At 39.4% G+C, this 25,593-nt stretch overlaps 1 protein-coding gene across 1 annotated transcript; it reads right to left on the bottom strand.

Annotated features, from left to right (window-relative positions):
• Positions 1-276: 276 nt before the first annotated feature.
• st6galnac5b (ST6 (alpha-N-acetyl-neuraminyl-2,3-beta-galactosyl-1,3)-N-acetylgalactosaminide alpha-2,6-sialyltransferase 5b) lies at positions 277-25,373 on the bottom strand. Its single transcript, XM_084722206.1, has 5 exons — positions 25,226-25,373; positions 23,302-23,523; positions 6,280-6,689; positions 3,985-4,092; positions 277-1,021 (listed from the first exon to the last, which is right to left on the bottom strand). The coding sequence occupies exons 1-5, from the start codon at positions 25,244-25,246 to the stop codon at positions 769-771; spliced, it is 1,014 nt and encodes a 337-aa protein (XP_084578332.1). The 5' UTR covers positions 25,247-25,373; the 3' UTR covers positions 277-768.
• Between the last annotated feature and the right edge of the window lie 220 nt (positions 25,374-25,593).

Here is a 25,593-nt window from a genome sequence, read left to right as displayed (position 1 = left end):
TTTATAAGCCATGTTTAGTTTTAGTTTTATATGACTGTATTATTTAGGTTGATTACTCTCAGTGATATTATTATTATTTTAAATTTTTTAATCTATTTCTATACATATTTTCTTGTTGCATTGTTGTTATTCTTATATATAAGACTGTTTGTAACCACTTGTAAAGGAAATGTCAATGTATGTGGGCATATTTCTGTTGTATAAGGGGATCTGAGAAATCATAAAATAAAAATAAGTTAGAAAAAAGATAGTGACTCTAAAAATATCACAATCAGCTTTGAAAACACAGTATGTTTAATTTGTGTGTGAAGTATCAATACACATTCCCAGAAATAATGAGGACGTGACCTCAGTCGGTGTCCTCAATGAATCTGTACTCAGTTTTATGAAAATGAATCAATCATACTGCAGTTATTGCAGCACTGCACTGTCTCATTGCCTATCTCCTCTGACAGCTCGAGTGTTATTAAAGCAGCTCTAGACATAGTTAAAAAAAACACACTTGAGCCAAGCTCCATGGCTTTGATTCCAGTATGAAATTCATCCTATTATAGTTACACTTCCAAAACATTGTTGAGGCTTTGTGCTGCTATTATGCAATGATCCCATTCTGCCAAGCTGCTTAGGCAGTAGGCTAACAGCACAACAGTTGCATGTTCGGTCCTACTGCTGTCTCATGCGTTCATATCAGCCGAAGAGGGAGGCTGCACGCTGGAAACTGTCCACACACATATTCTTCACTTCTGCTGATCGTCTCTGGAGTAAATCTCAGGATCCAGCTGGAGCTGGAGTGTGTGAGCCGTTCGTGCTGGTGGTGACAGCAGCAGCAGCAGCGGGCTTCCAGTCTGGCTGGTAAAAGTGGACATTGAGGGTTCGAGCCCAGTTGGCAAACACCCTCTTCTCCGTGATGAAGCGGTGGTGGCTTCCTCGTCGGCTCCTCTCGTGGGAGAGATACATGGAGCACTCGTCGGGCCCAGAGGGCTCGTAGTAATGATACGGCAGGGAGGGATGGGTGGAGGATCTACACGGGAGAGAAGAGAAAGGAGAAGAGAGAGTGGCAAAGCATGAAAAAGCATGAAAGCCAAAGTGTGAGGGAGGGATGAGGAAATAGAGTGATAATTAAGAGATTGAGGGTGGGGGAGAGGAGAGAGTCACAGTGGGGAAGAAAATGGAGACGGCAACAAAGACAAGAAAGAAAAACAGAAAGATCAGAAGAATCTGGGCTCACAGATGTGTTCATTATACACCATCTTATTCCTCTGATACTCGCGGTCACGCCGTGCTCAGTGGAAGACTCAGCCACATGAGAGTCACTTCAATCTGGACTGAATTTCTCTACAAATATCCAAACATGTCATACTGTCCTTGGTGCCCTTGCAGATTCATGTGAGAAAAAACATTAGCTAAATTATTCTTCTATTTCTATTGAACCTGAATGTTACATAGGCATATTAAACAGCTGTACTTCGCACCTTTTCAGTGAAATATATATATATATATTTTTTTGTAAAATGTCAAGATGAACATTTCCTCCGGTACCAAAATCACAGTCGCTCACCAGCCTTTCTGCTTGGCAATAAAAGGCACTTGACAAGTTGTCACCACAGGGAATAAAATGTTATATTGTCATTACAAGTTTGAAGACATCATTAAAGACGTACTAGACAAGATTTTTATGGATAAACACACATGTTGCTGGCACCACGTAGTAAATCACAAAGTGGAGCGGTAACAGAAGATTTTGTGTAATATTTGTTTGAGGTAACAAACTATTATTGTATTATTTTTAGTACATGCTGCTGCTGCCCTTACAAAGTACACACTGTTGCAAGCAGTATGCTAACAATTGGAATGACTTCATCATGACACTGTGTGCTCATACATCTGTGCAGACTGTAGTGTAAAAACTGAAAGCAAAAAGAAAAGGTTTGTAATTTGGAAAACAGCTAATAACACCTGTCTGTGCTCTCTCAGTGGCTCCATCTGTGTGAAGTACATTCAGCTGTGCCGAGGATTGTGGGTCAGAATAGCCAGAAAAGCATGCTGGCTTGCACGCTGCAAAATGCGACTGGATGCAGTAGTACATCCTGGTATGTTTGACAGTATACCAGGATGTAACTACTGCATCAGCCAGCCAGCATATGTATGATATACTATGTATTGGAACATACTAATGCTGTATCCGAAATTCCATAGTATAATGGCATTTAGTGGGCTATGTCAGATTCTTTAGTATGTCTGATACCTTAGTATGAAACACACAATATGCAAGACACAATGCCACGATAAATATCCCACAATGCAATGCAACATATACAACAATACAACATAACAAACAAAGGTGAACAGAAACCAAGGCAGGTTCGTGTATTGTCAATAATGCATCAATTTAAATGTGAGTAAGTTTTCATTTAGGCGTAATATATTTTTAAAATAAGTTTACTGTTGGCAGTAGTTACTATGCTTACATATCTTCAACCAGCAAGGACACTCTCAGGAAGTGATGTGATACACGCAAAACAAAACGAGAAGATACATACTGCTTTTTATTTGCACAAAATTATGTTGAAGGATAGTATACATTTTTGGTAAATAATGCATAGTATGTGATTTTGGACGCAGCATGAATCTTTTTCTGGTATACTAAATTATATGGTAGTATGGGTATTTGAACGCACCCTATGTAATTTCTGCTGATATGGGGTCTCAATCAAAACAATAACAAAAGACATAGTTTAATGATGTCATGAAGTAATGTGGGATCGTGGGAATTGTTGATATGCTGATATGACTCAGGCAGAAATCATGTTCACAGATGAGGTAGTATGTTTAAGTTTTATTCATGTTATGTTAAGTCACGTTTGCCAACTTCTTTCCTCACTCTCTGATCCATCTGTGTTTCCCCTGAAGTTGAAGCAACTAGAGACATGAAGCCATTTGCAGGCAACCAAACAAAATGCACCTGGAATAAAATTACAGATTTATTGAACATTGGTGGAAACATTTGGGAAAATGTAATAACACAACAACAAAATATATGAAATATATCTGTGTTTTTTTGGGGGACATTTTGCAGAAATGTTACATATTATGGTGGCCTGGTAGCTCAGCTGGCAAAGCATTCACCCCACGTACTGAGGCAGTAAGTCCTCTGCAGTGGTCAGTCTCCTGTCTACGGCCCTTTGCCTCATATCAAAGTGGACTTCTGCCTTGTTTCTTTTTTAAACTGTCAAACTTAATTAAAATGACTAATAATAAAAATAAGATTTCATAGACTTCAACACTTTTAAAGACATTAACATACATCACAACTCATGAAGTCTAAGCTTTCACTTACAGTCTAAATGTGGGACTTCTTAAGAACATGCACATGACTGGACTCCTCTTGAAGCCCAAATAAGACAACACAAAACTGCCTTGCTTTCACACATTTTACATCTATAATACATGTTTTTTTAAATGAATTTTAGAATTTTTTTGATGTTGTGTTTTTCTTTTACCTGGCTGCAAGACGAATTGCCCAAAGTTGCTATAAGATTTTGTTTTTAATTACCAATGAATCAAAGGCTATGTGTATTTGAAAAGTGTCAGTTGTAGTGATGAACCCACAAAGATTTATCACCAGAATCACCAGTGTCTTTAAGCTCATTGTTTTGGTTTTACAGCTCTACTGTTCATTACTTACTTCAGTATCACAGCTCACATGAGTGTTACTATCGACAAAAAAAGGCTCAGGTAAATGCACTTTACACTACCTGTTCAGCACAAGGTAGCTAGCGAACACAGTGGAGGATTTAAAAAGCTGATGGTGATAATTTTCAACCTCAGCTACTGGATGAGTAAATAAGCCACAATAAGCCAAAACAACAGACTGGCATGTTAAGCAAATGCAAAAGTCTGTGTCTTCCTTCTTGTGTGGAAATTTTGATTAAAACTGCTAATGAGCACCTAAATTCTCGCATGAAAAAAATGGTATTATTCTACCTGCAGAAATCAGGTGGCACCATGCCAAACACGTTGATCCTGTCACACAGCTCCAGGGTGATGGCCATGGTGAACCAGCCGGTACTCAGCCAGGAGTTGGAACTCTTCCTGAAAGACAAGGTCACCGCTTTTTAGTAAATCCCTACTGATGTAGTGTTTTGGGAGTTCTGGCTCATTCAAAGAGACCAAATGAGATTAAAGCTGTGAGCCCATAATTCTATTTTACCTGATCAATCATCTTTTCAGCGATCCAAACAGATGAAGGCAAATGACAGATTAAAGAAAAACTGTCATTGTCTCTGTGGCTTGTACACAACAATAAAGGAAATATCCATGAGTAAGACATTAATTCTGATGTTGACTATGCTTGCATGAAGGCTGAAATAATTGGATTCCCCATTCAAATGCAACATCCTCTTATCTGCCTGTTGCTTTACTGTTCACATGCAAATGAGCGCATGAATGGCTGGATTGATGTAAAATCTTTATCTATTCAGGTCTTATTTCGTAGGCTCAGATTCAGCCATTTTTCTGCAGCCTCGTATGAAAAGAGGCAGGTAACTATCATGTGTTAAAGGCAGAACACCTGCACCTCTATAACTAGAGTATGAAAGGAAGCAAATTTGTCTGTAGCTGAGGGTGGACTATCAAAATCCTGTCTGGTTTGCCAATTTCCTTTATAGTTGTGTTGATGAAATTTGTTCTGTCAACACTAAGCACAGAATCTGCCTCTGAAAATGTAAAATGAAAACCTCCTGTGTGCCAGAGTGCTTAGGGGATAGTTTGGATTATTTGAAGTGTGGCTGTATGAGGTACTTATCGATAGTCAGTGTATGACCTACAGTCGATGGCGATCAGCGCACCTCCAGTTTAGGCAAACTGTTGTTAGATAAGCCAAATATTGCTTTTTCTGAATCAACCAGACTCCATTATCAAAATCAGTAATTTTACTTCACAGACCACATCAGATGTTGGTCTACCACTGCCTCAATCTGTTCATTAGTTTGTGTTATTGTGTGACTTGGGTTCAGATTCACCAAAGTCATACAACAACACTTACTAACTACCAGAGCGAGGTAGCGGGAAATCAGCAGCTCTCGTATTCTGTGAGGTTAAATTACTGATTTTGCCAGGAGGAGTGAGAGAGAGTGATTTTTAACTTAACAGAAGAGGCTGTCTGAGGCAAGGTAAAGCAGGGAAAATATTCTAAATAAGGATTACAATTAAATTAATATAGATTTTTGTTGTTGAACCTGCTTAGCTTTCTACACTGGTACTCCTGTCTGCTGGATGTCAAACGCCAACTACAGCAGGTAATACACTGACTATAGATAAGTACCTCATACAAACTCACTTCAAATAATGTGGACTATACCTTTAAGAAGTAGTAAAATAGTCCTGCAGGTCGTCATTATACAGTAAATATATTACATTTCTAATTAACTACTCATGAAATGGGCTGTCTTGCTGTCTTTGTGTAAGTGGTGTGTCTGCACAAAGACCACAAAAATCTAGACAGAATTATTAAATGATATTTTGAAAACAGTTCCTTACTCTAATAAAAAAAAAAAAAACTGATTCACGAGAGGCTGTGCACCAGAGCTAATTTTCCACTAAAGTGAGAATAGTTTGGCAGCTGTGGTTTTCTCTTTACTTAAAGATCCTGATGCTGCCAAGCAGAGCAGCAAGATGAGGGCAGGCAGAGTCTGTTAGGATTCGACATTCATCCACTCCTCATCATGAAAGTAGTTCAGATACTAATGCTACTTACTCTGTATTCTCTGTTTTATCTGTTTTATTTTAAGTACTACATTTAAATTTCACTTTCAGCAAATGATTTGTTCATTTCCACTCCAAAATATGGATTTATGCTTACTCACCATATTATTTTCTGTTTGTAATGATAAGAATCGTAATGACACTGAAGTAAAATGTGTTTCTCTCTGATGCTGAGCCACTTCTGTACACGTCTTCCTAAATGGTAGCATAGTACATGAGAAAATACTTTGCAATACTCTTCCTAAGCCTGGCATTAGTGGGACAACTGTGAACTTAGCATTAATCAAATTCTCTACAATCCCTGCAGACATAACAGACAACTTTTAATCTAAATCCTATTAATAATGCTCCAACTGTTTGGTGCTCTTAGAACTTATTCTTTTGTGAGCTGAAAACAGTGTTTTTGTTTGCCCCTCTATTGTTTTTTATATTTCTCCTCACATGCTCAGACTTCCTGTGTGTCTAAGTCAGGTCACACCAAATCAAACCTCATGAATCATTCATGAGAGAATTTACCTATCAATCCCTGTTTCCTTTTTAAATAGCTCATCAAACTTCAGCATTTTGATCCGGGAGATGATGTAGACTTTAAGTTTGGGCAGCAGCTGGTTTAACAGCCTGAGGTTGTTGTAAACGTGGCCTTTTCCATCCCGTCTCATGCAGCTGCTGGGTCCCCAGAAGATGAACACTGTGTCTTGGCTGGCGTTGAGCAGCTGCTGCCGGTTCCGCAGCACCCTCTGCAGGCTGGAGTGAGCTATGACACGCAGACTCGTGCGCTGGCCAACATCCTGCTGGTAGCCTATGCTGGGAGCGTCATTCATGCGGATTACACACTCGGAGCGGTCGATTTCTGCACCTCTCCTGCTCCCTGTTAGCTGGCCAGAGCTGGTCACCAGAGCACAAGTCCTGCAGTGCATCTTCAGAGGCTGGAGAGGTGAAAAGATAAAGATCAGGTAATGCTTTATAACAGGTTCCTGTAATAAACATTAGTTAAAGCCCTTATATGTCCTTTATGACACTTAGAGAATTATTATGTGTTAAGAAGACTGCAAGTTCATTGTTAGATTGAAAAAAACATATCTAAGCACTTATAAGAAACTTGTTAACAGTGTATAACTTGCTTAAGAATATTAATAAAAGCTTTATGAGTTCCATGTTTATAAAAGCATTACAAAGACATCTATTACTTTGTGTCATTGTTAATCATTTCTAAGCTTTTGGATGTTTTATTTATTAAGATTAATACATAGTTTATTATGCATTTATTAGCATGTAACTATGGACTTAATAACAGTTAACTATGCTTTTTGCATTTTTGCATTCCATCTGGAATGAGCACTAGAGTTCTGCAGCTGGTCGGGCAAAATGTGGGCAGGCAGCAGTTGAGAATAACAATATAACACCTACAATGAAATAATTTGTTTGCTTTCTTTTTTCTGGATAAATCAGAAATGAAATGACTGTGCAGAATTTTGATATTTAAATCAAGTAAAAGTATCAAGTCTGATCAGCTGCCATGATTTTATTGTGAAAGTCTACAACACGACATTTGACCCCACTTCCTACCAAATATTGGTAGGTCACTGTCTGATCTGACTGCAATGTACGCTATCTGGTAGCTAAATTTGATAACATAAAGGCAAAAATTAGCAGCGGAGGAAACCAAATTGTGGACAATACAAGTGAGTCGCCGTGTATGTGTGTTTCATCATGGGTGCAGGTTGAGTCATGGGACTTAACAGCTACCGGCAGGTCTGGATGTGACTTATAACTGCGGGCAACAGGTCGGTTCTGGTACTCAGATTTGTGGGTGCAGGTGAGGGCGGGTTTGCGAAACTGGACCCATGCATGACTTGGATGAACACTACAGAGACGTAGGTCATTTATTTTTAAAAGTATATGCTTCAGAAAGTGCCTAGTCCATATATGCTTAGAAGGCACTGCAAACGTAGCAACTACATGTTGTCAAAGTTATGAAATCTGAATAAAATTTACACATAAATACAATGTTTAAGCAGTAAAGCACAAAACACACTTTAAGACAGCTCTTTAAATTTTTTTTTCCCTCCATCATTTTCATGTAATTTCCAGCCACACGTGGCCACAAAAAAGGTGACATGACATTTTCTGTAAAAGGTGCTTACCTGCTAACATATTTGGCAGGTATTATGTTTACCATGTTCATTTTCACTTTTCATATATTCTAAACTGCATTATACACAAAGAACAGCTAATTCTGATGAGAATTCCATTAGTTCTGCAAATAAATAAAAATATGATCTGCTGATTGAAAAGGAAAAGTAAAGGGACCACTAAAGTTATGACTCATCTGTAGGGGAATATGAATGTTTGTGCAACACTTTATATAAGGCCATTGAATATTTCTTAAGATATTTCATTAAAAAACACAAATGTCAACCTCATGGTGCTGTCAAAAGTCAGAAATTCTGCCATCGCCATCCACAGGGCCACTGTGCTAGTGGGACTAAAAAGTAGCAAAAAGAAAGTAGCAACAGGAAAAAGGGATGAATCTGCAACCTATGGCAATGAAGCTTAATTCTTACTTGCAGAGATCCTTGGTTTGACCTTAAAATCTCCTTGCCAAGAGGAAAAAACTGCAACTCTGAAAGAGTTCAGCACAGCGAGTACAGCAGCAAATGGAAACACCAGAGCAACGAAAAGGACACTTCCCTCAAGCTTGATATAAAGCATCTCTGATATTGTAGCCAAAACTGTGGAATTTAATTTGAGGCCTTTAGATTTATATTCACAGGTTACTGTGGTTTTTCATCAGGCACAGACACAACGATAACTGAATAGGACCTGGATAAAGTGTAACTGGCACTGAATGGAGCAGCTAGACTGGTAATGGGCTGTTCTGTCAGGTAACCTATTATTCAAATCCACTACAGATTATCATGGTTGACAGTAGAGCAGAGGCTGTAAAGAACTTATTTTCTAGGGAAATCATGAATACACATAAGCCTGTACATTTATTCAGTCAAACACTGCCTCAGAGCAGTGTTCTTTTTTTGTATAAAACAAGGAATGCATGTACAGCAGTGGTCTGCACATGCTCTCTTATACAAAATCCAGTTTAGTCAGAAGATCATTCATGTATGACAGCTTTGGAAAGGTAGTACTAGTACAAAAACTGTCTTTATTCTAGTGCATGATTTCATCCATACACACAGACAGGATATTAGTGGACAAAGCCAACCTGATGACAGGTACTGGGAATTGGGCGAGGCTTGGCTTTGGCAGCAGGAAATAAAGGCGACCTGCTTAGTCTTTCACATATTACAACCAAATAGTACACTACAATATGTTTACAAAAATATTTTAAGCAATGCACTTTAGACTATTGACCCATATTTGACCAGCAGTCCTTCCTTTGACAGCGTGATCTGAGCTTTGGTGGGTTCTGTTGGAAACCCGAAACAAAACGGGGGCCTCTTGGTTGTGCCTAGAAGAGACCCCTAGACCGTTGAAAGATCTCACAAGAGTGAATATTTTAACCCAAATTTTATCCCCCATTAACTTTCCCTAAATGTAACCAGGTGCTTTTTCCCTAAACCTAGCCATATAATGTTAATACAATGTTCACAAAGAAGAAAGAACGTATAAAAATCTTGCAGAGTTGTTCAAATCCAATCTTTCTTGTTCTACAGCTTAACAGTCACTTCATTCTGTTTCTGAAAACATTTTATGCATCATTTTATGCTTCACACCCTCTGTGGAAACTCTTCTTCCACTGTCTATGTCCACACTACTGCAATAATACACCTATTTCACCGATTGCATTGTATTTACTTGTTAATTTTACTAGTTTTCTAGCTTTATTCTAGTATTCTGTTTTACTTAACTGTATTTTACTAATTAATCTATTTTTTTGTTACCTATTATTTGGCTGTGGATGTTAGCCCTAGTGTTAGTTAGATGTCAGTCCTCACTGTGGTTGTTTTTTGTTCCTTTGTGTTTCTTTGTGCATTTTTATTGTGTTTTTTATTGCACTGATTTGGAGTGGTGCCCCAAATTTTGATGCATTCTGCACAAGGACAATAAAGGGTTTCTCATCTATTATATTCTGTTTAAGCATGTATTGCAGTGCTGTTGCACTGGTTTGCATTATATTGACCAGGCATTCACGCTGTTGTGTTCAACTGGGTTTTCAAAGTTAAAAAAGGCGAGCTCGGATTGAATGATCCGACAGCGAAAACCCAGAGACTCTTCACATGAATTATTCCCAACCTTAATAGGGAGCTACATTGGCATTCTGAACTGTGCTCTGAGCTTCACACTCCATCAGGTTCTGAGGTGGGAATGTGTGTGTTCATCTGTGTGTGTGTGTGTGTGTTAGAGCATACAGGTGATATTACCAGCGCCACAGGCTGTGCTGCTCCCACTGCTATATTTATAATACTCTTCCACTATCTCAGTGACCCCACACTGAATGATTGCCTAGTGTGTGTGTATGTGTGGTTCTGCATCTGTATATGTGTGTATGGGTGGGTGCGTGTGTGTCCATCGACATCTTTAAATCTTTCAGAGCTCGATGTGGCCGCAGATATGTAACACAATCACGTTTCACTGGCAAGAGTCTGCAACAGACTAAAAGGTGTCTACACTCTTAGAAATGTAGGTGCTTTTTCCTCGACTCTGTTTGACTCGGCACATCAGCCCAGCACAGCAGGTATTTGCATTTCCACTACAACAGGGATACTTGCTACAACGTGTGTTTCAAACTGAGCAGCTTAGCTTGAATCGAGCAGCTGTAAAATGTTAGATAAACACTAACCTTCCTATGAATTCTTCACAACAAAAGGTTACATTATTGTGTTACTCAAAAGCTTTTACTATGAAGCAGCAAAACCAGGAAATGTTTGGTTTACATCAGCTTTCATTGACATGACTCCTTCATGTCTGAAAGCAAATATGATTTTGTTATGTGTGTACTGAAGGCATCTAGACACTACCTGTCTATTGTAGAAAGAGCCCCAAAATCAGAACTGTAGCTAAATGAGTAGCGGCCTAGCAATGTGCCGTCATTTAATTTGTAAGCAAATATACATTTTGGATTTGAATCTGTTCGTAGGCTACCCAAACTGAAACAAACCCTGCTGTTATTTTACCTTTATGACTATGCTAAATAAACTGTATTATTGTTGTATAGTTGTCTCCCAGCCATTGTTTTTCCTACAGTTCCACTTTCATAGCTAGTTATTAATTATGAAGTTACTAACAAAACCAGAAATAATCAAGTGCAGAGGCAATTAGGTTATATGATAACAGGTATATTTATATTGTCTTAAATTTACACCCTTCCTTTTTGGGGGCAACCATAATGCTGATGTGGCCTGGGATGAAACTGAGTTTGACATCCCTGTTTTTGAAAACCCCTCTATGGTGTTATAGTTCCACCTAGAACCTTCATCAGAATTTTTCCACCTGTTAAGGGAGCAAACAAAAAGCCATCCAAGAGGTTCTACCAAGAACCCTTTTATATTCCAAGAGTCTCATCTAGACCCACCAGGGGGTTTTGCCAAGAACTCTTTCATATTATGATACAAAGAACCCTTGACAAAAGGGTTCTTCATTTTCCATAATAATGGTTTTTAATGTCTTCAGTCTTCCAAAGAACCCATGACAAATGCTTTCTTCAAAAAAAGGATTCTTCTGTAGCAAATGGTTCTGGGTAGAACCTTTTGGAGGAACACATTTTCAACCCTTATTTCCCAGGGTGTAGAGATCCTAAACCAGTTGTAATCCCCTCGACACACACACCCACACACACACACACACAAACACACACTCAATCACAGGCTCTATGCATTGAGGAACTGTATTTCTATTCCCCAAAACATCGCCCAAAACAAACCATGTCCTGCTGGAGTGTGTTTGTGCAGACCCCTTCCCTCAATAACAGGTAGGGCTGGAGCGAATTACACGCTTCACTGCACAAACACACCCTCCTCTCTGCCTTCGCTGGGAAAACTCACAGTCCTTTTAGCTGTTTCTTCTTCTACATACAACAGATAGAGTGCATTTTCCCCTCAGCACTGTCCAAACAATTACTCCACAGCAACTTTTAATCATTCCAAAAGTCGGGGAATGTGTTAAACTTGTAAAAGGCAATTGAAGGTTGCATGGCTGGTGTGGTTTGAAGTGCCTGTGAAATAATAAAAGTGTCCTTGACAGCGATGTTGAAGCTCCAGTGCCAGTTCCCCAAGCTTCTGACAGCTTGATAATGCCGGGAAATAGCCACTTACAGACCACGTATCACATTGAGAGGGGCTTTCAGAATCAGACAGAGAATATTTCAGATGGCAGGCAGCTCAAGATGCAACCCACGAACTGAACTGAATGAATGAATGGATGAATGTGTGTAATTGTACTGCATATTACAGGTAGATTTTCACCCTCAATCAACCTTGAATTAACATAGCGGTCCTTTAATTTGTGAACCAAGCACTTGAACACTTGCTGACTCCCACACACACACTCAGTCTGCACTTTATCATGAGGACAGAGGGCTGTCTGCCTTGATCAATAATGCATAACCTCGTAAGCAATACATTCTCCTGGACAAAAATGATCCAAACAGGCAAAAAAGGTTCAGCTCCATGAGGGTATTCAGTGAACTGAACTGAACTCAAATCCTTACGCTTGCCCATTTTTCCTGCTTCTAACACATCAACTTTGAGGACAAAATGTTCACTTGCTGCCTAATATTGCCCGCCCACTAACAGATGCCACGATGAAGAGATAATCAGTGTTATTCACTTCACCTGTCAGTCGTCATAATATTATGCCTGATCGGTGTACATAGAAATCCTTTCCCTGAACTGGAATATCAGTATTTTTTACTAGAGAACTTCAAACTTAAAATTTAAATCAGTCATTTATTTCATCACTGCACTAATACGCAGTTAGAGAATCACTGGTAAATGTATTTTCACGTCAGTGCTGGGCAAGGAAACTAAACAAATCAATTTATGTCTGTAATGTTAGTTATCTCTCATACATGGAAAACAATTTAAAACGACCAAATAATGATATTAGATGTAACGCTACATTACCATAACAAGCAGCAGTGCAGAAATTACTTTTAACAAGGGAGCTATGAAGAAACGTGAAAATCAATTAGAATTGATTTCTAAACGAAACACATCCTGTGTGTTAATAATCCTGATATATCATGCTTGGCTGGAGACAAACAGTAAACGTGATGCTGCTGTCGTCTTGTCAGAAAGCTCCAGTGCTTTCATTCTTTCAGGTGTTCACATTCGACATGTCCAATTTGCGGAGCTTACAGAACGCCACCAATAATACTGAGTGTGCTGCTTGTTGAAATTGCATTAAATTTGACACTACACTTCCACAAATCTCCAGCAATATATCTGCCAAGTTTACAGTAGATTGGTTCTCAAGATAGGCAAATTACATACTGTACATACATACAGTACAGTTAGGGTAAGTTTGTATGACATCTCTTGGAATAAACAGTAACGGGTGCTTGAAGTGCAAGTTAAATATAGAATCTGTGCTTGCAGTTGCTAAGACCCTCATTTAACGTAGATGACAAAGACACTGATTGCACAATAAAGATGTTGTAACCGTCCTACATCCCAGTCTCCTGCACTTACCCGGCAAGGTGCTGCAAAATCCAGAGCTTGAAAGGAGCATTATATAATTTTGACTGAGGCAGTACACTCAACAGTAACTTTGAAAATGACAGTGAAATAGAACAAGACGATTTTTTTTTTAAAAAAAGGCTAGAGCAGAAACAGACTATTAAAGGAGCAGTAAGTGATTCTGGAGAAAGATGGTTGATTGTTGAGTCTCATTACCAAGTTGTTAAATTCAGACACTTTGGAAATGAGACTCAAAAGTCAACTGCTGACCTGTGATTGGCCTAAGTTTCCTATCATGGGCCTGAAAACAGAACCTTATTAAGCCTGAAAACAGAGCCAAGAGGTGAAGCAAAGTCTAGTTTTCTCTTGGACCACTTGAATTACACTACCCTTACAGGTTATTTTACCCAATGACTCCAAAAATAAAGGACACAGTTTTATAAAGATACAAAGAGAGTTATTTATCATTATGCAACAACAACATTTTGACATACTGTAGCTCTCTCTTTGATTGATTGATTGATTAGATTGGCTTAAGTATATAACTTTAATGTTACATTATGTTAAACTGCTATATTAAAGACATCATGTAATAATCAGAAAAAAGGGGAAAAACCTCCAGCACAACTAATAAGACCAATAATAAGACCAATAACCAATAAGACCAACTAAGACCAATTACAGCACAATAAATGAAGCTGCAGTAAGATGCAACAGAGTGTAACATAGTTACCCAGTAAGTATCATCATCCTGAAGTATCTCATTATTCTGGCTTCATGTATGTCCATCTTTTCAATTAATTAATAGAGCAACCAACAGGAGAGCCTTATTTATTTATATCATGGCTTTTCTATGATTTGAAAGGGAGAATCAGCATTTCTGCTGCAAACCCATCTTTGTAATAAAGATATTACAACGGTACATAAAATAAATGGAAACTGTGATTCATAGGCCAGAGGCAGAGCTATGCTTATTCATGAAGATGTCCTCTTTGAAGCTGACTAAATTGTTTCTGATTCGAATAACAGATATGTCATTGCCTCTGGAAAGCTCTTCAACATACCTGTGACACTGTCAAGTATTTATGCTCCCGACTGGGATGATAAATATATTACTTGTAGCTTTTTCCCCATTACTAAGTCTCTTGTAGCAGGAGGAAGATTTCAATTGTATATTAAATCCTGAACTGGATCTCTCATGAACCAGCTCCGACTCAAATCTCATTTTTTCACCTGTGCATCATAACTTTTTGAGAAGTGACACCTGGTTTTAGGACATAGCATCTAAAACATATTTTAATTTCATAATTGAAAGTGTTTTGTGGCCTAATTATTAGCTATTTGGCAAACAAGGAAAAAAGAAAACATGGAGATTTGGTTGGGGGGTTGTGTTTCATAACGCAGACATACTGTGCAATGTCAGGATACTTCTTTTGTATATAACTTGAAAAATCCAATAATGTTAGTGTGTGTTCAGCACAGCAGCAGCAGAAGAAGAAGCAGTCAATTATCGCCCACACATTGGCTCCAGACTCATCAGTATGATCCTGTTTATATACTTCCCAGGGGAACCCAAGATCATAATTGCTTTCAGAGCAAACCCCATCAGTCAGCCTCTAATATTACACCAGAGCCTCAAATCCGCCAGCCTCTGCCCACACCCTTTTCAGTTTAACAAGGGTAAAGAGTACAAACCTACATGAAAAAGGGCTTGGCAGGGCTTTAGAGGTCAGAGGAGAGTCATTAGTAAAGAATAAGAAAGGCACTATTGTTACTGTTAACCAGGATAAAGCTGATCCCGTGAAAAGAACATGACTTTGTCTGAAATCACTCCCTATTATTACCATACATTGCACTATAGTTGCTGAGTGTCAAAACGGACACTTTGCCAAGCCCCGCCCTCCTCAGTTATTGTTGCTACACCTGTCAAGCTTTCCATTGCACATAGGCCATTAACAGTGACAACGATGGCAGATTCAACATTGAAACTGGGAATAAGTGTTGAAACATGAGGTCTTTGATTGACGAGGCTAAAGCTCTCAGCAAACATTGGTCGGAAATATGAAGCATGCACATTTATGATAGAGAACAGAAACACAGTCATTAAAGAGGGAAAAGGAAGCACAGGAACTCAATTAATGCAGCAGACCTTGGGACAGTCACCCATCCAGACCAGCCAGACCACAATCACCTCAGAAAGAGAGCCAGGATAAGAGCAAAGCAAACACAGCTTAGACCTAATATACCAAGCCAGAGACATGCATCGCCGAGTCGTTGACTCTGCACCAGCTCACATGCAAACGCAGTGGTATCTAACAAGTTTGGCTGGAGGTAACATTATTGTAGCTAGTAAGCTAGCGTCAGTCAGCCAGACATGTTAATGCTCATAGTATGTGTTAAATAAAGACAAAGTTGAATGCATTCTTAACACATGTGCTCTAGTGTTTCACATTTTTTCACTGTCCAGACCTATGAGACACAGCTCCTCTTACAGCCCCACGCACGCCGCTTCAACACTTAAAGAAATGCCAAGCTTGACAGGCCTGTGGCTCACTAGTTACGGTTGCTACTCAAAAATGCCTTCAAAAATGACTCAAAGTGGAACAGGAAAAGCAGTATCCATGGCATGTGGGTATTATTTTTTTTTCCCCAAGAGTGTTTGCGTTGTCCCGTTCTACTTTGCTGTGATTGGATAGTACTCTATGCCTTCATGTGATGTAGTATAAAGATCTACAAATTCCACATAGGGAGGAGGTTGTTATGGATGAATGAGTCAAACACAGGACCTTTACACAGAAGCATTTCAGCAGTGGAGCGCCTGATTATGTTTACTTGCTCAGATTTTGTTGATTGGGTCCTCTTCCTTTGCTCTTTGTGCTTCCGGCATGGATAAGCAGGCTACATGGTCGAATAGTTTCTTTTCTGTCTGTCTTCATGATTGTGAGTCTTTAATTTAGAAAATTCACCAGATTCTCCCAGCCTTTTCTGTGTCTGACTTCTTGCCCATTAGATCTGCTCTGTGCTAATTGACGCGGCATCCGCCAAAGATAGACTCGGTACATATTTGAGGCGGAGCGGAGTGGAGTGGAGAGCCGCTTCTGGGACGCACCAAGGCTCTGCTGGTGGAATCTAAAGCATTGTGTAGAATGATCAGCTGGCGTGGCTCATTCATGTTTTAATTGCTTTTTTGGCATCAATGGAGATCTCTGACATGGAGGAGTAACCTATATTAGGCTTTGGCTACACAGAAAATACTTTTTAGTAGAGTCAAGTGATTGTTAGGGTTGGTCTTTTCTGCACAGCAATTATCCACTATTATTCCAAATATGACAATGTAAATGTAAATAGCATATTCCCTTCGGAAATTCTTAATTAGTCCTTATTCCCAATGTAGCTTTCTCTGATTAAGACGTGTAGACTATGTAAATATTATTCAGGTGTTGGGAGAATTCTTTGGACAGAATATGCAGTTTGTGACACTCAGCCTCTTGCCTGTTTACAGTCAGCATTGTAAACAAACCAACTAGCCAACAGTGGGCTAGAGATGCATGCACAAAAGAAAAAACTCTCATTTCTGATCGGGAGGTAAAACACACCTACCTTTAAACATTATGAGAGACTAGGATATCAACAGGTTTAGATATGCTGTAGAACATACATCAATATGTTAATTGGAGTATGCATGTAAACAAGAATATTAGTATTAGAATATTGTCTTCTTCATAATAAGGGCAATAAATTAAATATTTTGTGTATTTAAACATAGTCACTGAGAAAAACATAGAATATCACCAACCTCATCTTTAAAGTTACATATCATCTGATATAAACAGAAACATGAAGGCTCAGCTGCATTTACTTGCAGGGGCACAAATGATTTGATCATTATCATAACATATCAGTAACAGTATACCTTTTAAAGTGCACAGAATTAGGTTAATGGCTCGACTACAGCAGAGGTGGATTATGTAAGTGGCACCTGTTGTGTGGTGTGGGGGTTTAATGATCAGTGCCATTTTCTTCTTTCAGACACCAATTAATTACACCAAATTCCTCCTGACAGCTGACATCTCATTAAGCTCCCCGTGGTGGCACACATTCAATCCAAAACTTGCTCTGTTCTCCCTTTGAGGGAATGAAGGCGAGATAATCAGGGCACTTGTTTTCTTCTTCTTCATCCAGTCAACCTGAGACGGAGCGCGGGGGATGGCTGCATGTCAGGAGACGTAGCCTCGTTAGCAGCACATGGGATCTGATCTCAATGCACAATCGCATTCAAAGGGATTGGTTGGATCATTTGTTGTGTGGTTGCATGAGGTACTTCTCAGTAGTCGGTGTGTTACGTACAGTGTAGTAGATGCTGGTCAGCATGGCCCCAGGGGCACCACCACAGAAGCACAGAACCAAAATCTATAGGAGAAATCAGTAATTTTACCTCACAAAACACAGGAGTTGCTGCTCTACCACTGCTTCGATCTGTTAGTTTGTTTATGTCGCTATGTGACTTCAGTGAATCCAGACTTAACTGTTAAAACACACAATAAAACAAACTAACCGATCAAAGTAGCAGTAAACCAACATCTTCCATGTTCTGCGAGGTAAAATCAATGTTTTTGCATATGGAGTTTGGTTGCTGTGGAGAGAATGATATTTGGCTTATATAACAGCATTCTCCCTTCAGAAAACACTGTCTGACAGCAACGTAACAAAGTTGCTTGGCTTCCATGTTGATACTCCTTTCTGTCTCTCCAAACTGGGGTGTGCTGATCAATTGCAGATAATACACTGACTATCAATAAATACTTCATACAACCCCACATCAACTATTCCTTTTATACTAGTATTCATGTTAATATCAGATGTAAATGGGGCCTTAAGGTAATTGCACATTAAAGAAGAGCCAGCTTAGAGAGGATGCATAACTGACTTTCTAATGGCCGCTGCTTCTCCAAGGCTGACTGCATTAAAGGCTGTCAGAGCACAGAAAGGTACTGCCCATAATAAGTAGGTACATCATAAACTGCTACAGGCACACAATCCACATCCATGCTCTCATGCAGGCTGGGTGATTAGAGTGCATAAAGGCCAATGTAGATTGATTCTGCTGACAGTTCTTCAAAGGTCAGCATCCCTTTAACTGGGATCGGCAAAACATCAGAGAAGACGAGAAAATGAGGAGCAAAGCAGGACAATAGAGCAACTGCCTATTTAGGTGTTCCAACTGCAATGTGTGTGTGTAGATGTGTGTGTTTGAAGAGTCTATTCAACTCTGCAGCTCTAATTACTGTAGCTTGTCAAAGAAAAGAAATACATACTAGGGGAGGACATCTCACGAAAACCTGCAGACACTGCAGAAGGCAGACAGCGAGAGACATAATGAACAGTGAGACACCTACCCAAGATTTCCCACATAAATGCAGTGCTCTAACTTCAGTGCAGTGTGATCTCAAAGTACATAGATTTGTGGGTTTCAGCACAGCATTTGCTGTTTTCACGTTGCCATTAAGCACAGAAAAGATTGAAGGAGAAGCCAAATGTCGAGCCTTTAACCCCACATGAGGCAGTGCGGTCTTAGTGATTTATGTGTGCTGGATGTTTTGCGCCCTCTTAGGTGAGACAGAAATGAGTGAAGCAGCCACAGACCACAGCCCACCTCAGTGAAATCACAGCCCATTCAACAAGATATGCACATAAGTTAATACAGTGATATAAAAAGGCACATTAGATAGAGCTTCCCTCACATTTTCAAGCATCGCTGGCTCTGATGAGGGAATAAAATTTTAACGGCATATCTGGGCATCTGCATGTTTTTTGTTTTTTTTGCATGCATTCACCACTGCTGTGCGTGTGGGTGGGGGGGTATGACTTATGTTATTTTCAGGGACACTTTTCAGACTCAAGACCAGTTAATTGGGGGCAGCTGGTGCGACTGGGGACAAAAGCCATGTCCCCAAATCACTGGGGATAGGCTCATTTATGCCCCCTTTATATACAGAAATAGATACATCCATTTCAAATGATGTAACTGTCAGTGCCTACATACTTCCATGCATCCTTTATGTTGGCATGGATGTTAAGTAATACATCTTCTAGAGGGCACTGCTTGTTACCCCATGAAGAAAAAGAAGAGTCTGACAACAACGAACATGGCAAAGCTGAAGGAGGCTGTAATTATGTACTTCTTGAGAAAGAGGCAAAAGCGGAGGCAGCGTTGTAGACACAGTTGACTGTGCAGCCAGTAAATACATCGCCAAATGTGGACAGAGAATTCTTTTCACTAACTAATTGACGTTGGGATTTTTAAAACTTCTTTGTTGTGTTCTCTGGTTGTGTCTCGCTTGAACTATTGGCTACGTTGCTACACTGCCCCTAAAGTACTGGAGGTACTTCTCCGTTTTGTCTGTATCTGTAGGCTTTCAGAAAACATGCACAAATATGAACAAAATGAATGCAGAATACGGACAGAAGACTCTCTCTATATTTGTGCGTAGCTAATGGTCATCATAAATTAACCTTAAATGCACAATATGTCAATTCTGCTGCTAGGGGTCTCTCTTATATTAAAACAATAACAAAAGACGTAATTTGATAACGTAAAGTAGCATAAAATCATGGGAGTAGTTATCATTTTCAAATAACCACCATAGCAGTTGAAAATCTACCTGATGCTACAGACAAGGTAATATTAAAATTATATTCATGTTACGTTTAGACGTATCCGACATATCTGTTTTTTCCAAGAAGTCATAGCAGCTAGCAACAAGCTAGCAAAGGCTGGCAAGAATGGTACTGTTACCTTGAATATATGACAGATTCTGTATGTTTGACCATTGCTTGAAATACAACTTAACAACATATACAAGATAGTCGAAAATGTTATATATTATACCTTTAAGTCTCTTGAATGAAAGTGCAATGCAATGTCCCCAAAAATGACATCAGTAAAAGCGTGTGCATGTGTGTGTGTGTGTGTGTGTGTGTGTGTGTGTGTGTGTGTGTGTGTGTGTGTGTGTGTGTGTGTGCATGTGTGTGTGTGTTTGTCAAAGCTAAGATTCTCTCCAGCAGCAGTAGCAGCAGACCTCAGATGACCCTGAAGAAAGCAAGACAGACTGAACCACCCACTCCACCGCTCCTACAGCAGGTCTGTTCTCTCTGGTTAGTCATCTCCCGGCTCTGTCTGAGGGTGCAGTAGCAGCAGCAGAGCTGGAAGTCCCCATGGGAGAAGGGGGCAGAGTGACACTAAGCAATATGAAATCTCACAGTGTGGATCCATCATGAATCAGCTGTCAGCCAGGAGGAGGTGGACAGCCAGGAAAAACTGAATAATACAGTGACTGCGCTGAAAAAAAATCCAAACTAAAGCAACTGCCTCTCATTCCTCTGAAATCTGTGGATGAATGTCTCTGCTTCATTGATTTTAAAGAGATCTGATGAGAGTTACAACATCTCAGAGGAGCCCTGAACTTAGAATCAGAGTCAAAAAAACAGAGTTCAGGAAGCCTTAGTTGGATCAAACCTCTCTCCGAACCAAACGTCACTCTCAAACTCTCATGTCACCGATCATTAATCACTGAAAGATGAACTGTAACCAACACTTTTTCAACCTCCAAATCCTCTCCTGTCCAGCGCTGCCCGAGCAGAGCAATGTCCTTTCCACTCTGTGCTTCACTGCGTATCTTTCTCACTGAGGGGAGACACGATACTGTCTGAATCATCTATCTATCTGAATGAGCTGTCTGTAACACTGTGCTGGGTCTGAATGATAGGCCTCTGCATTACAATAACACTCACTGTGGTGCTTATATGACCAAAGGATTACAGCAGCAGTGTCTTCTAGAGGAAATCCATCCTGTTTTAAGTGCTTTTGTCGCTAAATATTTCATGGTGGGCACATTAATTATGAATCAAGAAATGGAGTAAACTACAGAGAGAATTTAAAGATGGTGCTACCACAGCAAATTCTGCTTTGAGTTCAGTGTTTAGGAGATTAATTGACATTATTATAGCCTTACAGGGGACAATAAAGCTGTAATAAACTCCAGTTATGTTCTCAAGCTTTTCCTCATTAACAGAAATTGCTACATTTCAATTACCACATTTACACGATTTTACTGTTATTGCTGCAAAAAAAATACAGCACACGACCTGGCAAACATAAAAATGAAATGTAAAAACATGAAGAACCTGGACATCAGAGGACACCATGTCATGCACAATTCAAACACACAGAAGAGGAGTTTTCTGAGACCAGGCCAGTACCAGTAGCTTCAAAAAGCAATTTTCAGTGCATACCTGAACTCTACATTTACATGCCAGTCTCTCTGCTTTACTTGGATGACAGCAGAATACAGATTAGGTGCAGTTTGTAGTACATATAAGTACCACAGCAATCAGTGTTATTTTCAAGGGCTAAGTGCTCGACACATATGTCAGAAATATGTCAGAAATATGTCCAAATGCACTGAGCGATTTCAAACTTCTTGCAGCAGAATGGCAAGAAAGTAATGGCACTGCTATCATATTAAAGGATTGCAACTGTGTGTAATGTAGTGACTGAATCAGTAAATCAAGTAAAATTTCTTCATTGCTGATCCCAGACAATATTATAGGAGTAATATGTAAGACCTTAGGGTTCACAAATAAGTACAGCAGTCAAAGTAGTGAGTTGGAGCCACAGACAGTATATCAAATAGGTTGAATCTCTATTTTATATGTGGTTGAAACGAGTTCCTTCCCCTCACCCCCTCCTCCCCAGACTTGAAGCTCAGGCATGTTCCCTGCAGGTTGTAGACTGAACCTGCTACTACTACGAGCGCAAGACAAGCGCAACATTACAACTGACCAGCTGTTTATAACTGTCAATAGTCTGTCGATGTAAAGCTAAGCCCGCTATTCTAAAACAAAAACTCACTGCCACGAAAATAAACACTCTGGAGTTGGACTCCATGAACTTATTAACCGTTAGAAACATGTACCCCTCCTGAAAAAACACTTACTCACTTATTCACACTCTAATAAATGAGAAACAGGCAAACAAAAACAGAAGCTCTGGACCAGAAGAGAAATTTCAAAGGATAACATACATACGATAACATGTTGTCTCAATTTCTCCTTCCGATTGTGTAGGAGAACCTACCGTGGCTGCAAACCCCGGGCTAAACATGATAATTCGTATCTAAAGTTATTGTTTGGTTTGTCCATTCTGGGCTACTGTTGAAACATGATGGTACAACATGGTATATCAACAGCTCATTGTAAGGTAATAAAAATACAACAATGCTTATTTTCAGGTGATCATACACTAATGAAAACATATTATGAATATTATATTCCATTTCTGACTTATTCTGTCTGTGCATCATATGCACTGGATCTTTTTTGTGCAGTTTAGTGCAACAAAGTCCCCTCATGCTGCTGTCACTCGTATCTCCACATGTTGACCTCCATGTTTTTCTTCCAAAACCTGCCAGTAATGCTCTTCCCCAAAATCCCACTCACCTCCGCACACAGGCACCTAATGCACTGACAACAACCCAACCCCTCACTGAAAACACTCCCACTGTTTTTGTTGAAACACACAACCAAGCTGAGGTTTAACCTATGTCTCCATGGTGGTGAGGGAATGTTTGAGCCTAGCAGCAGCCTGCACTGTATTCCTGTCTCATTTATTTCTTTGAACTTGTGGAGATTTTGGTTCTTACTTTTCAAAGAAGACAAACTGGCATCCAGATACAATGGCACAGGCCTTTTTAATATAAATCAACAGTACACCTTTTACAAAAAAGAGACTTTATACAATAATTTGGACGTGAACTATTTTCATGTTTCAAAGGAATAACCAGTTGGAACCTCATCATTGTTTATGAATCTACACAAGCAGCGTGCACAGATGGTGCATATTTACCTTGTGATCAATGACACCTGTGTACCCCTCAAGTGTTGATGTTTGGACTCTCTGTGGTCTCTCTGGCTTTTTCGTGGATGGAACAGGTCCATCTAAACGGTGGGACGACGATGATGATGATGATGCCGATGAGGAAGACGATCTGTCACCAGAGCTGCTGTTGTACACCAACATAAAACTGGTAACCATGGTGACGATGATGATGCCACTAACCCCTTGGCACTGCAGAGACACATGAGAGACGTGAATTTAAAATAAGACCATAAAATCACATGGAGCCAGTATTCAGTTGTATAAAACCCTAAGGTGTCCCTTGAGGATGCCTTATAGGAAAAAAAAATCATAAAATAACCCTAAGGATTTCTTTAGGATGTTGTGATGGAAAAAAAATCTTTAATCTCCAAGTGTTTGACTTCAGCTACTTAAGTATTGCCTTATGTGCTGCTAGTAAGTCCTACATAAGCATTTTCCTCAGAGAACTGTAAGGGATCCATATTAGTCCCTTAAAATTGAAATGATTTGGGGAGCATAAGACAATGACTGGATTTGCGGTGATTAAAGAGGAGCAGTAGATGCCAAAGCACATTTATTTCCACATCTTGTGGAATATGGAAAGAAAGAAATGTGATGTTAGCACCACCAACTTTTGTAGCTAACAAGCCAAACGTTTACATAACTCTGTCTCATATATTAACGCTGTATTGTTTTATTGACACTCAGCTGTTTTTGCTGACTCCTGTCTATGTTCTCCAATCTCCTTTCTTGCTATTTCTTGCTTTCTTGCTATGACAGTAATATTTTTATGTTTCTTCATTACTTCATCTGTGGTTTGTTTCACAGCAGAAGTCTGATGTCTACTTTGAACAACATTTCTCATCTCTCATTTCTCCAGTTTGGCTTTCCTTTCCTTTTTGTTTTCATTTTGTTGTTTATTTTGGAGATGCTTGCCATCTCAAGCTAACTAAGTGTGTTTCCTAGCTAACAACTGGTGATAGTGCTGTCTAGTAATGGATGTGAATAATTAATCATTTGATTAATCACAGTTTAACCACAGAAATTAATCAATTAAAAATCTATTTACCGAAAATGTATGCTTTGTGATTTTCTAATGATTTGGTTTAATCTGCCGTGTTAGTCTATAAATGGCAGCAATTTTGTCCCATTTGACTATGTTTTTGTTGAATAAAGCAGCCATTTAGAGATTCTTATTGTATTGTTATTCTGTCCATTTAAATTGTTTGTGCTTCATTAATTAGTGTATGATAATGTGCTGCCACAGATATTTGCTTTATATCTTATTAATTATTAATGACTAATCATATAGCCTAAAATTTTCAACCCTAATATGACTGAAGGGTAACCATGGTGACTGAGTGCACATGTGCTGTATTACGACAGTAACTACAGTGAATCCCTCAGCTTAGGAAAATGTTTTGCTCAAGGGACAAACTTGAGTTTGAAACTTAAGGTGGTTTATGCAACACAGCTCTTGATTTGGTGAACATCAGCTTCAAATTTCTTGGTCGACAATCCACAGCTAATTAAATGTCAGCGTTCAAAGCAGCGGCAACACAACAATAACAGCTGTTCTTTCCTCGTACAAGGCTGCAAATAAAAATGTCAGCTGTGCCACTTAAATGGACTCAACATGCTCTGTCAACATGTTTAAAAAAAAATAATAGCATTAGGATGATTCATAATTACTTCACCCCCAACACAAAAAGCAACTCCTATAGCCTTATTATAAGAATTCTAGTAATAGCATACATTTAAGCAACTGCAAAAGATGACAATAAAATACCACAAAGTGCAATTAGGTCACGGTAGACTATATAATGACACAGATCAGCCGGTAACTGACTTCTGAGCAGCAAAAACACCAAATCCCCCAACAAAAGACCATCACAGTCTCATTCATAATTACCACTCTTATCTTCATCTTCATTTCCCCTCGTTTCCAGCCGCAGATCGAGCCTTCATCCTATCGGGGCCACTACTCCCTCACAGAGCGTCGGGACTCTTCAGCATGCAACACTTGAGCGGCAGCATCAGCGGGATGAGCGCAGCGCGCAGCGAGAGAAACCGACGCTCCACTACTCTTTTCCCATGCTCTCCTTTACAGGGACGCCCTCACTCAACGCTGCGCTCCTCATGGTCCTAAACAACTCCTGCTCCCCCTCTGCCTCTGATTCAGGGTTCACATGGGGTTCATGAGATGGTAATTAGGTTACTCAAATTTTATGATAATGAACAAAACGCCAATCAACATTATATGCGTCTTTATAGAAACAT

This window comes from Lutjanus erythropterus, chromosome 7 (genome assembly GCF_056507025.1).
Source record: "Lutjanus erythropterus isolate fLutEry1 chromosome 7, fLutEry1.hap2, whole genome shotgun sequence".
NCBI classification, from domain to species: Eukaryota; Metazoa; Chordata; class Actinopteri; order Lutjaniformes; family Lutjanidae; genus Lutjanus; species Lutjanus erythropterus.
The sequence above is the reverse complement of the archived record's forward strand: the minus strand, read 5'-3'. Positions and strand labels throughout refer to the sequence as shown.

Bases quoted from the DNA above. Each gene is read 5' to 3' on its own strand.
- st6galnac5b (XM_084722206.1), bottom strand. From the start codon at position 25,246: ATGAAGATGAAGATAAGAGTG. The intron at 23,524-25,225 runs GTAATTATGAAT...GTGTCTCTGCAG, and splicing joins TGAAGATGAAGATAAGAGTG to TGCCAAGGGGTTAGTGGCAT. The intron at 4,093-6,279 runs GTAAATTCTCTC...CTTGTCTTTCAG, and splicing joins AAGGAAACAGGGATTGATAG to GAAGAGTTCCAACTCCTGGC.